This window comes from Carcharhinus amblyrhynchos, chromosome 8, assembly GCF_965287045.1.
Source record: "Carcharhinus amblyrhynchos chromosome 8, sCarAmb.v2.hapA, whole genome shotgun sequence".
Lineage (NCBI taxonomy): Eukaryota > Metazoa > Chordata > Chondrichthyes > Carcharhiniformes > Carcharhinidae > Carcharhinus > Carcharhinus amblyrhynchos.
The window spans coordinates 120444998-120470839 of record NC_137331.1 but is presented as its reverse complement, the minus strand read 5'-3'; the positions used below and the strand labels follow the sequence as shown (position 1 = coordinate 120470839).

The 25842-nt window shown below is 47.5% G+C and overlaps 1 protein-coding gene across 4 annotated transcripts in view; it reads right to left on the bottom strand.

The window, feature by feature from the left end:
- Positions 1–699: 699 nt before the first annotated feature.
- nipal2 (NIPA like domain containing 2) overlaps positions 700–25842 on the bottom strand; it is a 94119-nt gene continuing 68976 nt past the window's right edge. For 3 of the 4 annotated variants that reach the window (XM_080195010.1, XM_080195012.1, XM_080195013.1), the window contains 5 exons: positions 24585–24720; positions 20347–20435; positions 9866–9929; positions 6687–6781; positions 700–2643 (listed from right to left, as the gene is read on the bottom strand). In XM_080195010.1, coding sequence (XP_080051136.1) covers positions 2534–2643; positions 6687–6781; positions 9866–9929; positions 20347–20435; positions 24585–24720 — 494 coding nt within the window. In that variant the 3' untranslated portion in view covers positions 700–2533. Of the gene's footprint in view, positions 2644–6686; positions 6782–9861; positions 9930–20346; positions 20436–24584; positions 24721–25842 lie in introns of those variants that run through there. The other variant, XM_080195014.1, reaches the window with a different exon arrangement.

Below are 25842 nucleotides of genomic sequence, written 5' to 3'. Positions count from 1 at the left end.
CAAAAGCAGGAAGGTTACAATGGAGTTATAATCTTTGATGAGGCCACAGCTGGAATACTGTGTACAATCCTGGTCACCATATTATAGGGAACGTGTGATCGTACAGGAGGGGATGCAGGAGGAGATTCACCAGGATGCTGCCTGGGATGGAACATTATGAAGAGAGATTGGATAGGCTTGGGTTGTTTTTGTTGGAGCAGAGAAGACTGAGGGGGCGACCTGATTGAGGTGTACAAGATTATGAGGGACATGGACAGAATGGATAGGGAACAGCTGTTCCCCTGAGTTGAAGGGTCGGTTACAAGGAGACAGAGGGCAGGAGGTGTAGGGGGGATGTGAGGAAAAGCCTTTTTTACCCAGGGGGTGGTGAGGGTCTGGAATGCGCTGCCCGGGATGCCTCACATCCTCTAAAAAGTACCTGGATGAGCACTTGGCACATCACAACATTCAGGGCCATGGGCCAAGTGCTGGTAAGTGGGATTAGGTGGGAGATCAGCCGTTTCTAGCATGTCGGTGCAGACTCGATGGGCCAAAGGGCCTCTTCTGCTCTGTACGATTCAATGAAAAGCAGCAACAGATGCATCAGGGTCAAGTAAGGGAGTGACCAAATCCTGAACCACCACTATTGGTTTATTCTGAGGCACTGAGTTAATGATATATTTTCAACAGCAAACCATTTTATTCATGGTGACAGCAGAATTTTAACATTTGAAAGAATCAAGTAATAAGTATATTCTCCAAACTGACTAAAATAAATATCCTATCCCGTGGATTAAGGTAATAAATGACTGATGTTTGTAAATACAGTACTTTAACACTGAGGATGTAAGTCCCACTCCGGGTTCCTGTCCACACAACCTCGGCTCGCAGTCCAGTGCATTACTGGGGAGGGCTACCTACTCATTCAGAGGGATGTCAAAGGTTTCATGGCACCATATCGAAACACTCCTCCATCTCCTGACCTGGATTTATCCCTCATCCAACACCACCCAAACCTATCCAGTCATGTTGCTGCTTGTGGAATCTTGTTGTGCACAAATTGGCTGTCACAGTGGTTAGCACTGCCGTCTCACAGCTCCAGCGACCTGGGTTCAATTCCCGGCTCGGGTCACTGTCTGTGTGGGGTCCACACATCCTCCCCGTGTCTGCGTGGGTTTCCCCCGGGTGCTCTGGTTTCCTCTCATTGTCCAAAGATGTGCGGGTTAGGTTGATTGGCCATACTAAATTAACCCTCGTGTCGGGGGGACTAACAGTGTAAATATGTGGGGTTACGGGAATAGGGCTTGGGTGGGATTGTGGTCAGTGCAGACTTGATGGGCCGAATGGTCTCCATCTGCACTGTAGGGGTTCTGTGGAGTGCTGTTTGAAATCATAAGAAATAGGAGCAGGAGTAGGCCATCTAGCCCTTTGAGCCTGCCCCACCATTCAATAAGATCATGGCTGATCTGAAGTGGATCAGTTCCACATTCCCGCTTTCTCCCCATAACCCTTAATCCCCCTGTCTATCAGAAACCTATCTACCCGTGACTTAAATATATTTAGCGAGGCAGCCTCCACCACTTGAACGGGCAGAGAATTCCAAAGATTCACCACCCTTTGAACGAAGAAGTTCCTCCTCAACTCTGATCTAAACTGCCCCCCCCCCTTATCTTGAGGTAGTGCCTCTAGTTCTAAGCGGGAAGAATCTCTCTACCTCTACCCTATCCATCCCCTTCATTATCTTGTATGTTTCTATAAGATTCCCCCCCATCCTTCTAAACTCCAACGAGTACAGGCCCAGTCTATTTAATTTCTCCTTATAAGCTAACCCCCTCATCTCCAGTATTAGCCTGGTGCAATCATTTATCATCTCTGCTTCCACCTCCACCCCTCTCGTAGGCAGCAAGTTCCAGGTCACCACCGCTCCCTCTGTAAAAAAAATGCTCTTCACATAATCCCACATCTCTTGCAGAAGACTTAAATTTGGGTCCCGCAGTCCTTGTATTTTGAGCGTTAGTTGGTCCTGAGGTCAGTAAGGACAGTGTATGAGTGCATGTTCCTGCTTCTCAAAATAATTGACATCATTACCCTAGAATAGCTGACATTTTTACTGATTGATTTTTCTCTGCAGGTCCATCAAGTGGCAGAGCCAAAGCTGACCTTCCTCTCCAGTGCGTCTCACACAACAGAGAAAATAAATAATAGAGAGGGTTTCTGTCTTCTTTCTCTGTCTGAATCTTGGAATAAATTTGTGTCCATTTGTCAGGAGTTGTGTGTGAACATTTTCAGCCGAAAATGCGTTGTCCAATGCGGAGAAAGGTCGCTAAGAAAGAGCGACCTTTCAATACATGTGTTGGCGTCGTTAGCGGAGAGTGCTGTTTTCCAGAATAAACACTGGTCTTGTCTGACTGAGCCACAACAGTGCAGAGTAAGAGACATAATATTGTCAAACCAGAGTTCCGAGCCCCATCTGGGATAGAAAACTAAGATGATTTAACTTGATGAAGTGTTAAGGTTCAGCCAGAGTATAGGATCCTGATTTCTGCTTTAATGGTTATTTTGCATCTTCGCCCCGAGAGTCATGATTGCGTTCTCCATCCTGTACGGTCCCGTAAGAATTGATGTGGCTCAGGTCGGGTTGAATTCTCTCTGTGTTACTCTCCTCTGTCGAAAAATAGAAAAATGTGTTAGAATCACTGAATCCGTACAGTGCAGACGGACGCTATTCGAGCCTGTGCTGACAATGGTCCCACCAAGGACCTAACCCCATATATTGGCCCTGCTAATTCCCCTGACACTCACGGGCAATGTGGCATGGCCAATCCGCCTAACCCCCACATCTTTGGACTGTGGGAGGAAACCGGAGCACCCGGAGGAAACCCACACAGACACGGGGAGAATGTTTAAACTCCACACAGACAGTGACCCAAACTGGGAATCGAACCCGGTTCCCTGGCACTGTGAGGCAGCAGTGCTAACCACCGTGCCACCATGTTTAAATATATTATCATTCTTCAAGCTTCTTTAAGCCAGAGTTAATGCCAGACCCGTCCTATCCACTGATAATGCTTTTTACTGAACCACACAGAAGGTGAGCAACACAGAAAGAGGTCCGACGGCCCGCTGTGTCAGCACAGGATGAAAAACAAGTTCCCCCGGCCTGATCCCACTACCCAGCATTTGGTAATAGAATCCCTACAGCGCAGAAGGTGGCCATTCGGCCCATTGATTCTGCACCAACTCTCCGACACAGCATCCCACCCAGGCCCAATCCCCATAACCACAAACATTTACCCCACTAATCCCCTTGAGCTACACATCTTTGGATACCAAAGGGCAACTTAGTACAGCCAATAGGGAAATGCATTTTGTTGAAACTTTGCACTAGCGATTATGGAGTTGTGTATTCCGCACAGTAAACATCCAGGGCTTGTACTAGGAGTCAAAGAACAAAGGACAACACAGCACGGGAAACAGGCCCTTCGGCCCAACGAACCCGCGCCGCCATTTCAACATTGTGAGTCCCCTCTCCACCCATGACCCTTGTCTACGCTTATGGTACTCCACATTGGAAACCAGATTGAGGGGAGACTAATTTAGGGACAATTTGTTACACCAATCAGCCTAAGAGCACATCTTTGGGGTGTGGGAGGAAACCGGAGCACCCGGAGAAAACCCACGCAAGCACGGGGAGAATGCGCAAACTCCCACAGACACCGGCCCAAATCCATGTATCTGCACAGCAAACAGCGATAGTCACTGAGCTGTCGTGTTGCCCAGCATCTGGTCCAGTTTAAGCGCACACTAACGACATGATGTACTAGGCTATTCTCGAACATCCAAGAGCAGCCCTTGTACGACCCATCGCGTGTATAAGCCCCTTGTTGGACAACAAGGCGGACCGAAGTACCTGTGGATTAAAAGAGAAAAACATCAATAACATGCACATCCTTATACAAACATTCAAGGGAATCTCCAGAAGCTCAAAAGTAAAACAAGTGAGCCAGAAAATATGTTGGAAGGTCCATAGGAATCAATTGATTCCCAGGGACGTCCCAAGGCTCCTGATCCTTATTTAAAACAGTCTCCTATATCCCTCCATCTCCATCCCGCTCATGTGCCTATCTAAGTATCCCTTAAACAACTCCAGCGTGCCTGCCTCCACCACCTTGCTTGGCAGAGCATTCCATACCCCCACTACCCTCTGGGTGAAAAACCTCCCTCTAACATCCGAATTATACCTCGCCCCCCTCACCCTAACCCCGTGGCCCTTTGTAATGTGTGTTTCCAATCTTGGAAAAAGTTTACCACTGTTTATCTATACCCTTCATAATCTTATATACCTCTTATTAGATCTCCCCTCAGTCTCCGTCTTTCAAGGGAAAACAGCCCCAATTTGCCCAATCTTTCCTCATAACCCAGTCCTTCCATACCAGGCAGCATCCTGGTAAACCTCCTCTGCACTCTCTCCAGGGTCTCCACATCTTTCTGGTACTGAGGTGACCAGAACTGGACTCAGTACTCCAAATGCGGCCTAACCAACGTTCTGTACAACTGCTACATTATACTCCAGCTCTTATACTCTATACCCCTTCCTATAAAGGCTAACATACCATAAGCTTTCTTCACAGCCTTCTCCACTTGTACTGCCACCTTCAAAGACTTATGCACTTGCACCCCCAGGTCCCGCTGCGTTCCTATACTTTTCATAGGTCTACCCTTTATCACATAACTACCCCCTACATTATTTCGGCTAAAATGCATCACCTCACATTTATCAGGATTAAACTCCATTTGCCATATATCTGCCCAATATACCAGCCAATCTATATCCTGTTGTATTGCCAGACACTGCTCCTCACTGCCCGCCAATCCAGCCATCTTAGTGTCATCTGCAAATTTGCTGATCACACCACTTACTCCCTCTTCCAAGTTATTTATATATACTACAAAAAGAAGAGGTCCCAGTACTGAGCCCTGCGGCACACCACTAGTGACAGACCTCCAGCTAGAAAAGGACCCTTCCACTACTACTCTCTGTCTCCTCTTACCAAGCCAGTTCTCAACCCATCTAGATACCTGGCCTTGTATTCCATGAGCCTTAACCTTTTCAACCAACCTACCATGAGGGACTTTGTCAAACGCCTTACTGAAATCCATATAGATGGCATCAACAGCTCGTCCTTCGTCGACCGTTTTTGTCACCTCCTCAAAAAGTTCCACCAGATTCGTAAGGCAAGACTTCCCCTTTACAAAGCCATGCTGCATATCTCTAATCAGATCGCAACGCTCTAAGTGCCCATACATCCTATCCCTAAGAATCCTCTCCATCAACTTGCCTACCACTGACGTCAAACTCACCGGCCTATAGTTACCCGGGCTATCCCTCCTACCCTTTTTAAACAACGGTACCACGTTCGCTATCCTCCAGTCCTCTGGGACCTCACCTGTGTCCAAAGAAGAGACAAAGATTTGCGTCAGAGGCCCAGCAATTTCTTCTCTCGCCTCCTTAAGCAGCCTAGGATAAATGCCATCGGGCCCCGGAGATTTATCAGTTTTAATGTTACCTAAAAGCCCTAACACTTCCTCCCTTGTAATGGATAGTTCCTTCAATTTGTCTACAGCTCCCTCGAAGACTGTACCAGACATCAAGCCCCTCTCCTTCGTGAATACCAACGCAAAGTATTCATTCAGGATCTCCCCCATTCCCTTGGACTCTAAGCACAATTCCCCTCCTCTGTCCCTGAGAGGACCGATTTTTCCTCTAGCCACCCTTTTGTTCCTGACATAGGAGTAAAACGCCTTTGGAATTTCCTTAATCCTACCTGCCAAAGCCATTTCATGCCCCCTTTTTGCCCTTCTAACTCCCCTTTTGAGGTCCCTCCTACTCTCTCTGTTCCCAGTTGCTCAGGCCTAACAGACGCCTTTCGTTTCTTCCTGACCAAGTCCTCAATATCCCCAGTAATCCACGGCTCTCTAATCCTACTTTTCCCATCCTTCCTCTTAACCGGCACATGTCTTTCCTGCAACCATTTCAGTTTTCCCTTGAAAGACTCCCACATGCCTAACGTGGACTTGCCCTCCAACAGCCTATCCCAGTCTGTATCCCTAAGCTCCTGCCTAATCCAGCTGTATCTAGCCTTCCCCCAATTTAGCACCCTCCCCTTAGGACAGCACTCATCTTTTCCATTAATATCCTAAAGTAGACAGAGTTGTGGTCACTGTTAGCCACATGTTCCCCTACTGCAACCTCAACTACCTGACCCGGCTCATTGCCCAGAACTAAATCCAGTATAGCCCCCTCTCTAGTCGGGCTATCTACATACTGCTCCAAGGACCCTTCCAATACACATTTTACAAATTCCTCCCCGTCCAAACCCCCAGCTCTAGGCACCTTCCAGTTCACCCCAGGGAGATTAAAATCTCCCACTGCAACAACCCTATTCTTCCTGCACCTATCCAAAATGCCTCTACATATTCCCTCTTCCACTGCTCTTGTGGTCAACTTAATCATTATGAACCTTACCAGCTCTCCAAACTAAACAACAACTGCTAAGATGTAGTTTTGTTTGACATTCTGCCATATCTCTGAGCTCTGGAAGTTGTGTTGTATTTAATCGCTGGCAGTTTCCTCTTTGTTTCCTCGCCCATGTTTTATAAAACGAACAGAACTGACAAATGTAATAACCACATTCAATTGTTCGTACTTGGAATGGTGCCCAGGTCAATATATGGGATTTCAGCTGTCCGCTTCTCTCTGTTTCTGGCTATCAGGAAAACTCCAAGGAATGACAGTATACACCTAGGAATATTGAAACAAGACATGACTGAAACACCAAAGACAAAACATGCTCTCTGACTGTCCAATGTTGGCCTTGAACACCATTCAACACTTACAAGGCAGCCTCAATTTGTAAAACATTGTCCACACGTCACTGGGTGAAAAAGCAACTCGGTAGAAGGACCATTCAGCTTTAACAAGGCATGGCATCAAGGCACACGATTTTTTTCCATTCATTCATGGGATGTGGGTATCGTTGGCTGGGCCAGCATTTATTGCCCATCCCTAATTGCCCATGAACTGAGCGCCTTGCTAAACTAAGGGGCAGCACAGTGGTTAGCACTGCTGCCTCATAGCTCCAGGGACCCGGGTTCAATTCCTGGCTCGGGTCACTGTCTGTGCCGAGTTTGCACGTTCTCCTCGTGTCTGCGTGGGTTTCCTCTGGGTGCTCCGGTTTCCTCCCACAGTCCAAGGATGTGCCGGTTAGGTTGATTGGCCATGCTAAAAATTGCCCCTTAGAGTCCCGAGATGAGTAGGTTAGAGAGATTAGTGGGTAAATATGCAGGGATATGGGGGTAGGGCCTGAGTGGGATTGTGGTCAGTGCAGACTTGATGGGCCGAATGGCCTCCTTCTGCAATGTAGGGTTTCTATGATTCTAAGAACACCAGGTTAAAGCCCAATGGGTTTGTTTGGTAGCACGAGCTTTCGGAGCACTGCCCCTTTTTCAGGTGAGTGGAGAGTTGATTCACAAAAGGGCTTATAAAGACTCAACTGTAAAGTAATGGCTGGAATGTGAGTCTTCACAGATAATCAGTCTGCTGCAGACTGTTTGAGGTTGTGTGGTTGTTTGAAGGCAAGTTGTGAGGGTGTGGGGATGGCCTTGGCGAGATGTTCATCGATGAAGACGAACCCTACTTGTCTTCAAACAATCGCACAATCTCAAGCGGACCATTGTACAAAGCAAACTACCCAGCCTTCAGGAGAACAGTGACCACGACACCACACAACCCTGCCACAGCAACCTCTGCAAGATCATCGACACGGATGCCATCATCTCATGTGAGAACACCATCCACCAGGTACACAGTACTTGCAACTCGGCCAACATTGCCTACCTGATACGCTGCTGGAAAGGATGTCCCGAGGGATGGTATATTGGCGAGACCATGCAGTCTTTACAACAACAGATGAATGGACACCACTCGACCATCACCAGGCAGGACTCTTCCCTTCCTATCGGGGAACACTTCAGCAGTCATGGGCATTCAGCTTCTAATCTTTGGGTAAGTGTTCTCCAAGGCAGCCTTCAAGAAACGCAACACAGAGTCGCTGAGCAGGAACTGATAGCCAAGTTCCGCACACATGAGGATGGCCTCAATCGGGATCTTGGGTTCATGTCACACTATCTGTAACGCCCAACTTGCCTGGGTTTATAAAATCCTGCTAACTGGCTTGAGACAATTCACACCTCTTTATCCTCTGCTTAACCCTCTCTCCACTTCCATTGTCTGTACCTGTAAAGGCTCACATTCCAACCATTATCTTGCAGTTGAGTCTGTGTCTCTATCAGCCCTTTTGTGAATCAACTGTCCACTCACCTGATGAAGGGACAGTGCTGCAAGAGCTTGTGCTACCAAATAAACCTGTTGGATTTTAACCTGTTGTGAACTTCTTACTGTTCTCACCACAGTCCAACACCGACATCTCCACATCATTGCAGTAAAATCTTGAACAAAGAAAGTGGGAAGCTGAATGTGGGATTTTACAGTCCCGGTGCAGTGGGAGATAGGGTGGGATTTTACAGTCCCGGTGCAGTGGGAGATAGGGTGGGATTTTACAGTCCCAGCGCAGTGGGAGATAGGGTGGGATTTTACAGTCCCAGTGCAGTGAGGGGATAGGGTGCGATTTTACAGTCCCAGCGCAGTGGAAGACTGGGTGGGATTTTACAGTCCCAGCGCAGTGAGGGTTAGGGTGGGATTTTACAGTCCTGATGCAGTGGGAGATAGGGTGGGATTTTACAGTCCCAGCGCAGTGGGAGATAGGGTGGGATTTTACAGTCCCAGCGCAGTGGGAGATAGGGTGGGATTTTACAGTCCCAGCGCAGTGGGAGATAGGGTGGGATTTTACAGTCCTGATGCAGTGGGAGATAGGGTGGGATTTTACAGTCCCAGCGCAGTGAGGGTTAGGGTGGGATTTTACAGTCCTGATGCAGTGGGAGATAGGGTGGGATTTTACAGTCCCGGTGCAGTGGGAGATAGGGTGGGATTTTACAGTCCCGGTGCAGTGGGAGATAGGGTGGGATTTTACAGTCCCGGTGCAGTGGGAGATAGGGTGGGATTTTACAGTCCCGGTGCAGTGGAAGGTAGGGTGGGATTTTACAGTCCTGGTGCAGTGGGAGATAGGGTGGGATTTTACAGTCCCGGTGCAGTGGGAGATAGGGTGGGATTTTACAGTCCCAGTGCAGTGGAAGGTAGGGTGGGATTTTACAGTCTTGGCGCAGTGGGAGATAGGGTGAGATTTTACAGTCCCGGTGCAGTGGGAGATAGGGTGGGATTTTACAGTCCCAGTGCAGTGGAAGGTAGGGTGGGATTTTACAGTCTTGGCGCAGTGGGAGATAGGGTGGGATTTTACAGTCTTGGCGCAGTGGGAGATAGGGTGGGATTTTACAGTTCTGACGCAGTTGGGGGGACTGCAAAAAACTGTGAGCTGGTCCAAAGTCCAGGGGCTTTTGGCACGGTGGCACAGTGGTTAGCACTGCTGCCTCACAGCGCCAGGGACCCGGGTTCAATTCCTGGCTTGGGTCACTGTCTGTGTGGAGTTTGCACATTCTCCTCATGTTTCCTCCGGGTACTCTGGCCTCTTCCTACATTCTGAAAGATGTGCTGGTTAGGTGCATTGGCTATGATAAATTCTCCCTCAGTGTACCCGAATAGGTGCCGGACTGTGGCAGCTGGGGGATTTTCACAGTAACTTCTTTGCAGTGTTAATGTAAACCTACTTGTGACACTAATAATTAAACTTTTAAAGAAAGAATTAAGCAGAACCAATGGAAAGAGCCAGAAAATTCTGCCTTTTGTTTACTAATGGCTGGTTTAATCACTTACCCAAATAAGAACATAAATATATTAAGTAAAGCAGCACCATGGAACTCCTGATAAAATATCACTCCTGCAGTTATAATAAAAGAAATACAGAACCATAGTTAGAATAACACATTCCATCTTCTACCAGAGTTTTCAGTGTCTAAATACTGCTGAAACAGTAACCCGTCTAAGGTCTCCAAATTGTATAGAAACATATGTTTAGACTGTAACAGATTGCAATGCTCTCCATCATTCTGTGTGTTAAAGTGAGTGAGTGCATTACAAATGCTACTTAAAATAAACATTTTGGCATCTAGACTGAGAAAAGGCGATGCAAAATGAAAGGTGCAACTTTATCAGGAGCGCAGGGGCAGAGATTCTGTACGCACACAAACCTTTGAGGATGCCAGGAGAAGACAAGAAGGTTACTAAATATAATGGGTGAGATTTTCCATTCCCGCCCATCCCAAGATAGGAAATTCCTGCCCGAGGTCAATGGATGAAGGGGTGACACGGTGGCACAGTGGTTAGCACTGCTGCCTCACAGTACCAGGAACCCCGGTTCGATTCCCAGCTCGGGTCACTCTGTGTGTGGAGTTTGCATGTTCTCCCCATGTCTGTGTGGGTTTCCTCCGAGTGCTCCGGTTTCCTCCCACATCCCAAAGATGTGTGGGTTAGGTTGATTGGCCATGCTAAATTGCCCCTTAGTGTCGGGAGGACTAGTGAGGGTAAATGCATGGGGTTATGAGGATAGGGCCTGGGTGGGATTGTGGTCAGTGCAGGCTCACTGGGCTGAATGGCCTCCCTCTGCCGTGTACGATTTTGTGGATCTTTCAATGGTGCATCAAATTCTCCAGCCCATCTCTGATATACAGTGGTTAGCACTGCTGCCTTACAGCGCCAGGGACCCAGGGTCGATTCCCGGCTCGAGTCACTGTCTGTGCGGAGTTTGCACTTTCTCCCCATGTCTGCCTGGGTTTCCTCCGGGTGCTCCGGTTTCCTCCCACAGTCTGAAAGACGTGCTGGTTAGGGTGCATTAGCCATGATTAATTCCCCCTCTGCGTACGCGAACAGGCACCAGAGTGTGGCGACTAGGGAATTTTCACAGTAGCTTCATTGCAGTGTTAATCTAAACCTACTTGTGACACTAATAATTGAACTTAAAAAAACACAAAGTTGCTATCAGGGCAGAGATGGAAGATTTAAGCCCTTGACTTTATTAATGTATGAGGTGGAGATGCTGGTGCTGGACTGGGGTGGGCACAGTAAGAGGTCTCACAACACCAGGTTAAAGTCCAACAGGTTTATTTGGAATCACCAGCTTCCAGAGCACTGCCTAGGTGACCTGATAAATGAGCAGCGTTCCAAAAACTCGTCATTTCAAATAAACCTGTTGGACTTTAACCTGGTGTTGTGAGACTTCTTACTTTATTAATATAGGCAAATATGCTAAACCTTTATAAATGACAGGTTCGATCCGCACTGTGTCTAATTGGAGGCACTTTGGGTTGGATGTATAGCTCTTGGAGAGGATGTAGAGGGGATTTCAATTCTGTGAAGGGATTAGAGTTGGGATTATTCTCTCAGGAGTAGAAAAGGTTAAGAGACGATTTAATGGAGCTGTTCAAAATCCTGACAAGGTTTTGATCGAGTAAATAAAAATAAACCAATTCCAGGGGCAGGATCTCTCAAACCCATGGGGAACATGGGCAGGAGATGCACCTGAATATGGCAACCGCCAAACCCCTCTCCCAAGTCACTCACTATCCCGACTTGGAACTATATCGCCGTTCCTTCACTGTTGCTGGGTCAAAGTCCCTCCCTAACAGCACTGTGGGTGCTCCTACACCACATGGACTGCAGCGGGTGTCAGGAAGACAGCTCACCGCCACCTTCTCAAGAGGCAATTAGGGATGGGCAATAAATGCTAGACCACATATAACGGATGAATAAATACAATTTTAAAAACTAAGGGAGTGGTGCAGTAACCAGAGAAGACCGATTCAAGGCAATGAGCAAAAGAACCAGAGGCAACGTGGGGAGAAACTAATTCACGCAGCAAACTATGTTGGTCTGGAACGTGATGCCTGACAGGGCATCGAAAAGTCTACTCAGAAACCGAGTAGACTTGGAGAGACTGAGTAGACTGGGGCTATACTCGTTGGAATTCAGAAGAATAAAGAGAGATCTTATCGAGAAATATGAGATTATGAAGGGAATAGATAAGATAGAAGCAGGGAAGTTGGTTCCACTGGCGGGTGAAACTAGAACTTGGGGGCATGGCCTCAAAATAAGGGGGAGCAGATTTAGGACTGAGTTGAGGAGGAACTTTTTCACACAAAGGGTTGTGAATCTGTGGAATTCCCTGCCCAGTTGAGGCTACCTCATTGAATGTTTTTAAGGCAAGGATAGATATATTTTTGAACAGTAAAGGGATTAAGGGTTATGGTGAGCGGGCGGGTAAGTGGAGCTGAGTCCACTAAAAGATCAACCATGATCTTATTGAATGGCAGAGCAGGCTCGAGGGGCCAGATGGCCCACTCCTGCTCCTAGTTCTTATGAATTAACATTCCAAAAAGAACCAGGTAAATAGTTGAAGGGAGAACATTAACAAGCCAGGGAATGGATTGAATGGCCAGCCCTGCCAAAGAGCTGGGGGGGTGGGGGGGTGGTGGGTTGTGTGTGTGTGTGTGTGTGTGTGTGGAGAATGAATTACTACCATAATTCTATACCGTTGCGCGGGGTAATAGGGACAGGACAGGGGAGTGCACTTAGGTAGAGTGTTCTTTCGGAGGGTCGGCGCACACTCGATGGGCCGAATGATCACCTTCTGGATTCTATTCTATTCTATTACGAATGGAGCTTGTGATGAGAGCACCCCAAAGGTTCAATCGCATCTTTACATCAACACAAAACTCATATTCAAACAACACTGGCTCCAAATAATTCCCAGGTGCTGGCTGTCAAACAGTGTGTTGCTTGTGCACGGTGAATAATTAATAACCATAGCAACTAACAATGGTCTTATCAAGACACATGCTATTCACTTGTGTCTGCTGCCCTTAGGATAAAGTCAGTCATTCATGTTCTTGACAGCAAGACTTGGCTGGAAGATTGTGTCTCTCACAATAAGACCACAGCCCTTATTCTGTGTTTCCTCTGACCATTCTCTGCTCGGAATCACTCCCTCTCATACCAATGAAAGTACTGCTCACAATCGTATGACACAGAAGGGAGACTGTTCTGTCCACTGGCCCTGTGACAGATCTTTGGAAGAGCTGTACAATTATTCATAGAATCCCGACAGTGCAGAGAAGGCCATTCAGCCCATCGAGTCTGCACCGACAGGGCATCGTACCGAGGGCCCCCTCCCCTGCCCTATCGCTGCAATTCCACACGTTTAGTGTGGCCAATCCCTCTAACCCGCACATCTTGTGGGAGGAAACCGGAGCGCTTGGAGGAAACCTGGGCGGCACAGTGGTTAGAACATAAGAAATAGGAGCAGGAGTAGGCCATCTGGCCCCTCGAGCCTGCCCCGCCATTCAATAAGATCATGGCTGATCTGTCGTGGCTCAGTTCCACTTTCCCGCCCTCTCCCCATAACCCTTAATGCCCTCTCTTATCAAAAACCCATCAACCCACGTCTTAAAAATATTTAGCGAGGCAGCCTCCACCACTTCAACGGGCAGAGAATTCCAGAGATTCACCACCCTTTGAGTGAAGAAGTTCTTCACTGTTAGCACTGCTGCTTCACAGCTCCAGGGACCTGGGTTTGATTCCCGGGCTTGGGTCACTGTCTGCGTGGAGTTTGCACATTCTCCTCATGTCTGTGTGGGTTTCCTCCAGGTGCCCCGGTTTCCTCCCACAGTCCAAAGATGTGCGGGTTAGGATGATTGGCCGTGCTAAAATTGCCCCTTAGTGCCCTTAGATATGTAGGTTAGAGGGATTAGCGGGTAAATACATAAAGATATGGGGGTAGGGCCGGGGTGGGATTGTGGTCGGTGCAGACTTGATGGGCCAAATGGCCTCTTTCTGCACTGTACGGTTTCTATGAATTTCAATGAAACCCACACAGATACGGGGAGAATGTACAGCCTCCACGTGGACACTCATCCAAGGCTGGAATTGAACCCGGGCCCCTGATGCTGTGAGGCAGCAGTGCTAATCACTTTGCCACCATAATTTTCAGAATATCAAGGTGTGCCATGATATATAAAAGGTTGGGAACCATTGACCGATACTACTGTAAACATTAGGAATAGAAAAGACCTTAACCATTTCCCAGATGCTGCTGTCCCTCTGGTAAAGTGGGAATCAATCCCACCAGGGGGGGGGAAAGGTAGCAAAGGCAAAAGGAAATGAAAACCCCCTCCATCCCCAGCCCCCTCCCACGCACCCCCCCCACCAAACCTCCCAAACCTCCCCATTCACCAAACTCTACTCCATTGAATAGGAATCACAGCCTCTACAATCTTCCCATAGGTTTAAGTTTCTCTCAGCTTGTTTGGATCAGAGTGGGGGGGCTGCTGGGTGGGTCAGAGTGGGGGGGGCTGCTGGGTGGGTGAGAGTGGGGGGGGGGCTGCTGGGTGGGTGAGAGTGGGGGGGGGGCTGCTGGGTGGGTGAGAGTGGGGGGGCTGCTGGGTAGATGGGGGACCATGGCACCATGGTGCAGGAAGATAATCAAGTGCATTGAGCAAGGAGGAGTGTAGTGGTGGTAGGGGATAGTATAGTGAGGGGATAGACACAAAGAGCGAGAGTCCAGATGGTTGTGCTGTCTGCCCAGTGCAAGGGTTCGGAATATCCACTCGAGAGGAACTTGCATTGGGAGGGGGAGGATTACAATGTCGGTGTCTCTGTAAGTACCAACAACACAGGTACAACTAGTGAAGAGGTTCTGCATAGAGAGTATGAGGAGTTTTTTTAAATTAATTTATGGGATGTGGACGTCGCTGGCATTTATTGCCCATCCTTAATTGCCCTTGAGAAGCTGTTAGTGAGTTGCCTTCTTGAACCATTGCAGTCCCCAAAGTGTAGATACATCCACAGTGCTGTTAGAGAAGGAGCTGCAGAACTTTGACCCAGTGACAGTGAAGGAATAGGGATATATTTCCAAATCAGGGCGGTGAGCGGCTCACAGGGGAACTTTCAAGTGGTGTTCTCTTGTCCTCGATGGGAGAGGCCGGGGGTTTGGAAGATGCTGCAAGGAGCCATGGTGCATCTTGTAGACGTTACATAAGAACATAAGAACATAAGAAATAGGAGCAGGAGTAGGCCATCTAGCCCTTCGAGCCTGCCCCGCCATTCAATAAGATCATGGCTGATCTGTCGTGGCTCAGTTCCACATTCCCGCCCTCTCCCCATAACCCTTAATCCCCTCTCTTATCAAAAACCCATCAACCCGCGTCTTAAAAATATTTAGCGAGGCAGCCTCCACCACTTCAACGGGCAGAGAATTCCAGAGATTCACCACCCTTTGAGTGAAGAAGTTCCTCCTCAACTCCGTTCTAAACCGCCTCCCCTTTATCTTGAGGCTGTGCCCCCTAGTCCTATTGTCTTTTTTGAGCGGGAAGAGTCTTTCCACCTCTATCCTATCCATCCCATTCATCATCTACATGGTTACACATGGTCACCACTGTTCATTGGTGGTGGAGGGATTAAATATTTTTGGAAGGGATAGCATTCAAATGGGCTGTTTTGTCCTGGGTCGTGTCGAGCTTCTTGGGTATTAGAACAAAGAAAAGAACAGCACAGGAACAGGCCCTTTGGCCCTCCAAGCCCATGCTAATCATGGTGCTCTGCTCAGTACAGACTGACTATACTGGGGCTATACTCATTGGAATTCAGAAGAATGAGGGGAGATCTTATAGAAACATATAAGATTATGAAGGGAATAGATAAGATAGAAGGAAAGTTATTTCCACCAGCGGGTGAAACTAGAACTGGGGGGGAATGGCCTCGAAATAAGGGGAAACAGATTTAGGACTGAGTTGAGGAGGAACTTCTTCACCCAAAGGGTTGTGAATCTGTGGAATTCCCTGCCCAGTTGAGGCTACCTCATTGAATGTTTTTAAGGCAAAGATAGATACATTTTTGAACAGCAAAGGAATTAAGGGTTATGGTGAGCGGGTGGGTAAGTGGAGCTGAGTCCACAAAAAGATCAACCGTGATCATATTGAATGGCAGAGCAGGCTCGAGGGTCCAGATGGCCTACTCCTGCTCCTAGTTCCTATGTTCTAACTAAAGAAAAAAACCTTCTGCTCTTACTCGGACCATATTCCCTCCCTGTTCATGTACCCACTCAGATGCCTCTTAAATGTTGCTAATGTGCTTCCACCACCTCACTTGGCAACACCTTCCAGGCACTCACTACTCTCTGCATGAAAAACACAACCCGCACATCTCCCTTAAACACAGAGTACGTATAAATGGGTTTTTTTATTGATTGGCAGGATATGATCAGTGGAGTCTCAGGGGTCTTTGCTGGGCCTCAATCTTTTGCAAGTTATATCAATGACTTCAATGAGGTGAGAAAAGGAATGCTAGCTAAATTTGCAGATGACACAAAGACAGGTGGGAAAGTATACTCTGAAGAGGACGTAAGGAGGTTGCAGATGGATATAGATAGGTTGAGTGAGTGAGCAAAGATCTGGCAGATGGAGTGTGTGGGAAATTGTGGTGTTTATTTGACAGGATGAACAGAAAATGGAGAACGGCTGTGAATTCTAAGGAGTAGAAGAATCAAGATGTTCTAGTGCATGAGTCACAGGGCGTTAGTATGTAGGTACTGTAAGTAATCAAGAAGGTTAATGGAATTCTATCCTTTATTACAAGAGGAATTGGAGGAGAAAAGTAAAATACTACGAATTAGAACAGAAAATGCTGGAAAAATTCACCAATCTGGCAGCATCTGTGGAGAGAGAAACAGTATTGAAGTTTCCAGTCCATATGACTCTTCCAGAATTTTCTCTTTTTTGTTAAAGGAAAGGATGTTACGCTTCAGTTGTCCAGGGCATTGGTGAGACCACAACCAGAATTCGGTCCACGAGAATGGAGAATCTGGCGCTCAGCCAAATCTCCACTCGCTGCAGCGGGACTGGAGAATCCCAGCCATGGGTGAGGTCAGAGACTCTGGCCCCACATCTCAGTTTGTCTGAGCTGCTTTGATCTCCCTATTTAAAGAAAATGTAAATACTTTGGAGGTGATTCAGAGGAGGTTTACTAGATTGATACCTGGACTGAGTGGGTTGTCTTATGAGGAAAGGTTGAAAACAGGCTGGGCTGGTTTCCACTGGAGTCCAGAGGAATGATTGAAGTATTGATCCTGAACTGTATTTCTTCTTTATTCACTTGTTGAACTTGGGAGTCACTGGCTGGGCCAGCATTTATTGCCCATCCCTAGTTGCCCTTGGAGGGCAGTTGAGAGTTAACCACATTGTTGTGTCACATGTAGGGCAGACGGTGTAAGGAAAGGTACATCGATATTAGGAGCAGAAGTAGCAAATTCAGCCCTTTGAGCCTGCTCTGCCATTCAATCAGACCATGGCTGATCGCTCCCTGGTCTCCAATCCCCACCTGTTCCCTATACGTTTTTAACCCTCTTTCTATTGAAAATAAATCCATCCCCTCCTTGAAAACATCCAATGATTCAGACTCTAAGGGGCAGCGAGTTCCACAACTTCACCCCCCTCTGTGAGAAGTAGCTCCTTCTGATCTCAGTTGTAAATCCACTATCCCTCAGCCTATACCTGTGACCTCTTGTTCTAGACTGCCCCACAAGGGGGAAACAATTGGTCTACATTTATCAATCGCTGTTACAGTTTTATACACCTCGATCGGATCCCCTCTCATCCTTCCGAGCTCCAGTGAGTATAAGCTCAAACTGTTTAATCTCTCCTCATAAATCAACCCTTTCATCCCCAAAACTCAGACCGATGAAGAAGGGCAGATTTCTTTTCCTAAAGGTCATTAGTGAACCAGATGGATTTTTCCAACAATGCTCATCAGTAGATTCGCGGTTCCGGATTTTTAAAATTAAATTCAAATTCAACATCTGCCTTGGCAGGATTCGAACCCCGGTCCCCAGAGCGTTAGCTGAGTTTCTGGATTAATACTCTAGCAATAATACCACCAGACATAGACAAGTGGAAAGGATGTTTTCTCTTGTGGCTGAGCCCAGAACCACTGTTTTAAAAATTAAGGATCACTCTTGTGGGACAGAGATAAGGAGAATACTTTTCTCTGAGGGTTGTGTGACTTTAGGACTCTCTACCTCAGAAGGTGGTGGAAACAGGGTCACTTTTACGACGGAACGCTCAACAAGAATCTAAGGTGATTCTGAGTAGATGGAAATGTGGAACTGGAAACACGAACAAATCATCCATGATCTTTTGAATGGCCTAGCAGGCTAAAGGGGCTGAATGGCCTACTATTTCTCAGGTACATTCTCCTCATATTTTCCTGATTCCTTTTCCAAATGCCTTAAGCCTCTGTCCTCTATTAAAATCTCGTCAGGCACATGGAAAGAAAAACCTCCCCTTACCCTTCTCTGCTCTGAGGAGGTCAAACTCCCCGTGTTTTGAGTGAGAAAACCTTATCTTTCTCCTTCATGTACTAGGTAGCTGCCCCAGGCTGGCACAGTGGCACAGTGGTGAGCGCTGCTGCCTCACAGCGCCAGAGGCCCGGGTTCAATTCCAGCCTTGGGTCACTGGCTATGCGGAGTCTGCACGTTCTCCCCGTGTCTGCGTGGGTTTTCCTCCAAGTGCTCTGGCCTCCTCCCGCAATCCAATGGCCATGCTAAATTGTCCCCTACTGTCAAGGGGATTAAATAGGTGGGGATAGGGCCTGGGGGGGGGGGCCGAATGGACTCCTTCTGCACTGCAGGGATCGTAAGTTCCTTAACGTTTTGCTCTAATTTAAAATCCTGGCAGGCATTGTAAGCTGTGTGGTACTGAGTGACAATCTTCCCTGGTCTGGTATTTAAACTCACATTAGGAATTTCTGGTTCTTAAATGGCCGGCAGCTTCTTGATAAAACCATCATTAGTTGCTACGGTTATTAATTATTCATTGTGCATGAGTAATATACTGGCTGACCAAATCACAGCTTACACTGGCTGCTGACACAGAGATCAGGCTTGTTCTGAATACCAGAACAGGCCACAGCGAGTTTTACAAATGAATTACAGATACCCTGCAGTGACTGCGGCTCTGTAATTAATCCTGTGGGATTGGCGCGCGGCTGGAAAGCCGGATTTTACAGCCTGCTCGGCCCCAGAACTGTAAAATCCCCACCCGAGGCTAACAAACCTTTCCCCGTTGTCCGTCACTCTCCCGCTCCAATTCCCCTGGTGGAAGGGACAGTAAAAATCCAGCCATTTTCTCCTCTTAAGGAGAATCTTTTACCCAATTCATGTTTCGGGAGCCCACTGGAAATCTCAGAACTGAGATTTTTGATCTGTTCAGGAGGATTCAGGACCACACAGGGTAAGGTGAGCTGTTCAGATATACATCACCCATAATCTGACCGAACAGCATCAGGGGCTCGGTGGCGGGGGGGGAGCTGAGTGGCCGTCTCCTGTTCCGACAAGACTGCAATAAGGGGTGGCAAAATCACAAAACATGGCTGGAATTTTCCAAACGTTCGCGCCGGCGGGCTCTTCTGGCTTTGCCGACGGTGTAGCCCCACCCTGGGTTTCACGGAGGCGAAGGGTACCCGTTAACAATGGCGGGACCCAGAGATCCCAATGTCGGCAAATGGCGACTGCCACGAAACACAAGGCGGGTTACGTGGAAAATCATAGAAACTAGAAGCAGGACTAGGCCATTTGGCCCTTCGAGCCTGCTCCACCATTCACTTTGATCACGGCTGATCATCGAACTCAGTATTCTGATCCCCCTCTTCCCCTCCATATCCCTTTAGCCCCCAAGAGCTGTATCTCATTTCTTCTTGAAATCAGACAGTGTTTTGGCCTCAACTACTTTCTGTGGGAGTGAATTCCACACATTCACCACCCTCTGGGTGAAGAAATTTCTCCTCACCTCAGTCCTATGAGGTTTATCCCTTATCCTCAAGCTGTGGGCCCTAGTTCTTGACTCCATCACCATCAGGAACATTCTTTCTGAATCTACCCTGTTAGAATTTTATACGTTTCTATCAGATCCCCTCTCACTCTTCTAAACTCCAATGAATATAATCCTAACCGACTTAGTCTCTCCTCATATGACAGACCTACCATCCCACCCCAAGTCTGTAAAAGGCAGATTGAAACACGTGACAGAGTCCAGTGTGAGCGAGCGTCCATTTTCTGTTCCTCAGAAGGGGGGGGCGGGGGTGGGTGGGGGTGGAAGAGTTGAGGGTTTAGAAGGGGGGGGGGCATTTGAACAATACTCCTTTCTTCATGAAGTGAAGATTGTGAGGTGCTGCTCCCAATAACTGCACCACATTCTAATCCAGCAGAGACCTGGACAGTTTATCCAGCAGCACGGAGGGGAGCGTTATCGTACCTGCTATGATGGCACTGGTTGTGAAGAAAACAAAGTTGATTGGCACCACTTCTGTCGCGTTATAGAGTTTCATAGCTTGGTTCAAGAATCTGCAAAGCAAAAAACAAAAATCACAATTGAAGCCCATGAACAGCAATCTCTGAGTCCAGCCCCCGGTAATCCTAACACCTTTTCATTCACAAGAGCTCCAATACAATGAGGAGGAACTGCCTTTCACTGACGTAACAACCCTCTTCACAACCGATCAAGTACTTCTAAAGTGTAATCACGTTGTTGAAATGTAGGAATCGCAGCAGAAACCTGATTGTACACAGCACAGTGTGGTAATGTCCAAATAATTCTGTTTTTTCCATAAAGAGAGTTCGCTTGTGAGGTACACACGTTCTGGACACTGGGCAGAGACCCCTGCCGTTCCACACAGTTGTGTCTGGGTCTGCCCAGGGTGGCCTCAGTCTAATGCCTCAATTGAAAGACAGCACCTCTGACAGTGCAGCAGCCCCTCAATATTACCCTACAGCATCAGCCTGGATTTACATGCTCAAGATTTGGGGGTGGCAAGCTAGCCCAGTGGTTAGCACTGCTGCCTCACAGCGCCAGGGACCTGGATTCGATTCTGGCCTAGGGTCACTGTCTGTGTGGAGTGGAATCTGCGCGTTCTCCCTGTGTCTGCGTGGGTTTCCTTCGAGTGCTCCGGTTTCCTCCCATAGTCCGAAATATAAAGGACAAAGAACAGTACAGCACAGGAAACAGGCCCTTCGGCCCTCCAAGCCTGCACCGCTCATTGGTCCAACTAGACCATTTGTTTGTATCCCTCCAATCCCAGGCTGCTCATGTGACTATTCAGGTAAGTCTTAAACGATCCCAGCGAGTCCGCCTCCACCACCCTGCTTGGCAGTGCATTCCAGGCCCCCACCACCCTCTGTGTAAAAAACATCCCTCTGATATCTGAGTTAAACCTCACCCCCCTCACCTTGAACCTGTGACCCCTCATGTTCATCACCTCCGACCTCAGAAAAAGCTGTTCACCCTATCTATGCCCTTCAAACTTTTATACACCTCTATTAGGTCTCCCCTCATTCTCCGTCTTTCCAGGGAGAACAACCCCAGTCTACCCAATCTCTTGGGTAAAGTGTAAGTTAGATGCATTGGCCGTGCTAAATTGCTCCTTGGTCTCCCAAAATGTCTCACTGAATTGATGGGCATGGATGGGGCTGGGTAAGATGCTCTGTCGGAGAGTCAGTGCAGGCTCGATGGGCCAAATGGCCTCTTGCTGCACTGTAGGGATCCTACGATGGGCCTAGACTTTTGAAATTCAAAGGTGAGTGTGACATTAAGTCAGTGCGGTGCCGAGGGGGTGCGACACTGTCAGATTCAATGTCAGGGGGCTGGTGTGCATCAGTTCTCAGTGATTGGAGCTGGAGTTACAGCAACGCGGGGAAACTGGTTATGGTGAGGGGGGGAGAAGTGTTACAGAGGACAAGAGGACACTGACTTCTGTATTAATGAGCAGAAGGTAACGATGTTCTGGAAGGAGACTGATTAGTGAACCAGACAGCTCAGTTCTAACAAGGGTGCAGGACACAGAGACCGGCCAATCTAAATTGATCGTGCGAACTCACGATGCCCTCCTCTCGCACGTGTTTAGTTTTCCCTCAAACACACACGATCGGGACTTCTACATTCTCACCACTCGCTGGATACCGACATTTTTTTCTGAATTCCCTCCTGGATTTATTGCTGACTATTTGATATTGATGCTCTGTGGTTATGGCCTTTCTCTCTCACAGAGATGTTGCGCTCACGATCGCCGCAGATGCAAATGGCGGAATTGGAGCAAAATCTCACGGGAGTCGGAAGTCTCGCCGGTGAGATCTCATTTCCACCCCGCCCCCCGGGTCCGCCACTGATGTCCCACAAGATTCCCACCCAGATCAGGAACTGCATTTTAATTAATTACAATATAATTAGCGGACTTCCTCGCCAACCCCCCCACCCTCGTCACACATTTGGAAAACATCAACCAAGTGAATGGAATCCGTCGGGGCACCCAGGTAAATATAGACCCTGGGCGGAGGGGGACATACTAGGGACCCCATAGAGGTCTACAGTGTGGAAACAGGCCCTTCGGCCCAACTTGTCTGTGTTGCCCTTTTTTTAAAGCCACTAAGCTTGTCCTCATTGTCAGCATTTGGCCCATATCCTCCTATACCCATTACATGAGGGATAGGAAACTGGCTCGGTCATAGAAGACAGAGGACAGCAGCATTTCTGAATGGAGGGCTGTGATAAGTGGTGTTCCTCAGGGATCAGTGCTGGGACCTTTGCTGTTTGTAACATATATAAATGATTTGGAGGAAAATGTAACTGGATTGATTAGTGAGTTTGCAAACAACACAAAGGTTGGTGGATTTGCGGATAGCGATGAGGACCATCAGAGGATACAGCAGGATAGAGATCAGTTGGAGACTTGGGCGGAGAGATGGCAAATGAATTTAATCTGGACAAATGTGAGGTAATACATTTTTAAGGTCTAACACAGATAGGAAATATACAGGAAATGGCAGAACCCTTAAGAGTATTGATAGGCAGAGGGATCTGGGTGTACAGGGACACAGGTCACCAAAAGTGGCAATGCAGGTGGAGAAGGTAGTCACAAGAAGGCATACGGCATGCTTACCTTCATCGGCCGGGGCACTGAGTTTAAAAATTGGCAAGTCATGTTGCAGCTTTATAGAAACTTAGTTAGGCCGCAGTTGGAATGTAGTGTTCAATTCTGGTCGCCACACTACCAGAAGGATGTGGAGGCTTTGGAGAGGGTACAGAAAAGATTTACCAGGATGTTGCCTGGTATGGAGGGCACTAACTATGAGGAGAGGTTGGAGAAACTTGGTTTGTTCTCACTGGAGCGACAGAGGTTGAGGGGCGACCTGATAGAATTCTACAAGATTATGAGAGACATGAACGTGGATAGTCAGAGGCTTTTTCCCAGGGTGGAAGAGTCAATTATGACAGGGCACAGGTTTAAGGTGTGAGGGGCAAGGTTTAAAGGAGATGTACGAGGCAGGTTTCTTACACAGAGGGTGGTGGGTGCCTGGAACTCACTGCGGGGGGGAGGTGGTGGAAACAGATACATTAGTGACTTTTAAGTGGGGTCTTGACAAATACATGAATAGAATGGGAACAGAGGGATATGTTCCCCGGAAGGGTAGGGGGTTTTAGTTCAGTCGGCAGCATGGTCGGTGCAGGTTTGGAGGGCCGAAGGGCCTGTTCCTGTGCTGTAATTTTCTTTGTTCTTTTATTCTTACCCATGTAACTGTCTAAAAGCTTTTTAAAAGACAAAATTGTACCCACCTCTACTACTACCACTGGCAGTTTGTTCCAGACACTCACTAACCTTTGCGTGAAAACATTGCCCCTCTGGGCCCTTTTGTATCTCTCCCCTCTCACCTTAAACCTGTGCCCTCTAGTTTTAGACTCCCCTACCTTTGGGAAAGGATATTGACTATCTAGCTGATCTGAGCCATTCATTATTTTATAGACCTCTACAAGATCACCCCTAAACCTCCTACGGCCCAGAGAAAAAAGTTCCAGTCTATCCAGCCTCTCCTTATAACTTAAACCAGACAGTTCCACTGAGGGGTGTTCCCCTTATCGATTGGGGGGGTTGCTCTTGTGCATGTTGGCGAATGTTTTGCAGTGATCTGGGAGATCGAAGCACCCTTCTAAAAGTGCACCCAATCACTTTCCAGCCAGTTCCCCGGTGTGTTTAGACCGCCTCCTCTCCCAAAACTGGGAAGTAACCAACCTCCCAAAATGTAGGATGATTGAGGTTCAGTTCACGCCAGACAGACTGGGGGGAACCAATCCCGTTTGCTTGTTGATTTTTTTCAGAAAATTGAGGTGGCACAGTGATTAGCACTCCTGCCTCACAATGCCAGGGACCTGGGTTCGATTCCCAGCTTGGGTGATTGTGTGGAGATTGCACGTTCTCCCCATGTCTGCGTGGGTTTCCTCCAGGTGCTCCGGTTTCCTCCCCCAGTTTGAAAGACGTGCTGGTTAGGCGCATTGGCCACGCTAAATTCTCCCTCAACGTACCCGAACAGGCGCCAAAGTGTGGTGACTAGAGGATTAAGTAACTTCATTGCAGCGTTAATGTGAGCCTACTTGTGACTCACAAATAAACTTTTAAAAACTTTAAATGCAAGTCTTTCCTTCCTTCCCAGACTGAAAACACTTACTGTACTTGGAAAATGCAAGATGCGACCATAATAACAACCATCACATAGAATACAGGATACTGGAACTGAAGCTGCCCCTTCATGGAACTTGTTATCATTCCAGACACGGCTTTTACGGATATCACAGTCAGTGAAGCTGTCAGAGACACAATACGGATTATTACACTTACATATGCAAAACTCAAACAAAAACAGAGAACAGGACTGGAATACTGTGTACAGTTTTTGTCTCCATGTTGTGATGATAGTTACAGTTGCTAAAAATATATAGATTGTTTTTTCATGTATAAGGGGACTGTTTTAAAGTCCAGTTTTTATTACAGGCAGTCGATATGTTTGGAAGGAATGCAGCTCTGGTGCTGGGAGAGCAGGATTATTATTCATTTTAGATTTGTACGCTAGAATTCAACTGCCCCGCCCATCATGAATTGGAGCAGGCGAGGGGCATTGACTGTTGACCTCAGGTGGGATTTTCCGGTCTCGGGTTGAGCGAGGTCATAAAATCCCGCCTGATGTGTTTACTTAGGAAAGAGCTAATGGACTTTTGTTTACAAAAAGAGAAGATCCCATGGGGTTTTTGATTGAAGGGATGGAAAGTGGGATCAAGTATGCAGGGTCATGTGATAGTATGGTTGATGGGAGGAGTCAGGTATGTGGCAGAGAGATAAATAGCTTTTTGGATCTGGCTGGGATTTCTTTAAAGACAGAAGACAGCAAGTTGCTCTCTCCACTAAATCTTCCTGTAAGCTTCAAGGCTGTTTACATTCAAGTAGCAAATAAATTTATAGGTTGTATTAAGTGTTTTTTTAAGTCTGTAAGAAGAATGTTGCTTATTTGGAACTGAAACAATGATAAGTTAGAAATTAACATTGTTACTATTCACGTTTAAATATTGTTCAATGGGCAACAGTTAAGCTGCTTCATTTGTTTGAGTTCTAGTTAATCTGTGTTATTAAATAAAGTTTGTTTTATGAGAAAAGATGTGACGGTTGGTGACTAGTGGGGTGCCCCAGGGGTCGGTGCTGGGGCCTCAGCTATTTACCATTTATATAGATGATCTGGAGGAGGGAACCGAGTGTAGGGTGTCGAAATTTGCTGATGACACCAAGATTGGGGGAAAGGCAAATTGTGCGGAGGGTGTGGAGAGTCTGCAGAAGGATCTAGATAGGCTGGGCGAATGGGCCAGGAAATGGCAAATGGAATTTAATGTTGGCAAGTGTGAGGTGGTCCACTTTGGTAGGAAGAATGGTAGGAAGGA